Below are 1,175 nucleotides of genomic sequence, written 5' to 3'. Positions count from 1 at the left end.
CAACTCAAATCCCACTTACTCTGGGACTCCTTGGTCTCTGCAGCTGCTACTGCCTTACCACCTCAGTATCTTATATTTGCTCTGTTTATCTCTTTTATTTACTTACATATTATCTACCTAAATGTTTATATGTCATCTCTCCTAATAGAATGTGAGCTCTTTTCTAGGTAGAGATTGCATTTGCCTTCCTTTGCATCCCCAGGGCTTAGTACAATTCTTGGCACATAGTAAGAGTTCGACAAATCCTCATTGCCTTGACCTGACTTGGCTGCAAAGCCATTCAGAAATGGGAACTGTTGTTTTCATCACTGGCTTTAGTGTAAGTATTCTCGGACAGTGAGTTCTTTCAAGGTGATCCCTCTGGCTGGGGTCTTCCGGAGCTGACTTTCTTCCAGCTTCTCTTGCAAAGATACAAAGTCCTTCCCCAACATGTAGGCCAGGTGGATCATAGCCTCCAGCAGTGGGACGTAGTACCTATGACTAGAGCGGGTCTGCAGGTGGAGAAGAGCCTTCTCCCCAACTTCGAAAGCCTCTGTGGGGCGCTCCAGGTCTCGGTGGCACACGAACATGGCACACAGGGAAGGGATCACCAGAGTAGGGCAGTGACGGGTGAGTTTCTCCTGCAAGGGCACCACCTGGATAAAAATATCCAAGGCCTTGATGTACTGTCCTGCCCTGAGGCAACCATAGGCCTCCTTCAGCTCTGCTCTGGTGAGGAAGTCAATGAACTCCCTGGAGCGGCGGACACACTTGATGGAGTACAGAAGACTCAGATACTCCTTGAAGGCAAGCTTCCTCTCACTGATCATCTCCTCTGTGAAGTTGCCTGTCAGGTATTTCTTGGGGAAGATGATATCTTCAATTTCTTCACTGAAATTCTTCAGGAGGTTTTTGTGGAGGGCCTCAAAATCTGAATACCGCCTCTCCAGGATGGCTTTGTTGCTGTCAAAACTTCCTGTCTGGATGATGATGATTTTGTACATCTGAGATGAAAGAAAGAAAGAAAGAAAGGAAGAAAGAAAGAAAGAAAGAAAGAAAGAAAGAAAGAAAGAAAGAAAGAAAGAAAGAAAGAAAGAAAGGAAGGAAGGAAGGAAGGAAGGAAGGAAGGAAGGAAGGAAGGAAGGAAGGAAGGAAGGAAGGAAGGAAGGAAGGAAGGAAGGAAGGAAGGAAGGAAG

The 1,175-nt window shown here is 46.0% G+C and overlaps 1 protein-coding gene across 1 annotated transcript in view; it reads right to left on the bottom strand.

Annotated features, from left to right (window-relative positions):
• Nucleotides 1-314: 314 nt before the first annotated feature.
• SNX20 (sorting nexin 20) overlaps nt 315-1,175 on the bottom strand; it is a 10,514-nt gene continuing 9,653 nt past the window's right edge. The window contains exon 4 of the mRNA XM_044661418.1: nt 315-983. Within this exon, the coding sequence (XP_044517353.1) occupies nt 315-983 (669 nt within the window). The remainder of the gene's footprint in view (nt 984-1,175) is intronic.

The sequence above is a fragment of the Gracilinanus agilis genome, chromosome 2, assembly GCF_016433145.1.
Source record: "Gracilinanus agilis isolate LMUSP501 chromosome 2, AgileGrace, whole genome shotgun sequence".
NCBI lineage: Eukaryota > Metazoa > Chordata > Mammalia > Didelphimorphia > Didelphidae > Gracilinanus > Gracilinanus agilis.
The sequence above is the reverse complement of the archived record's forward strand: the minus strand, read 5'-3'. Positions and strand labels throughout refer to the sequence as shown.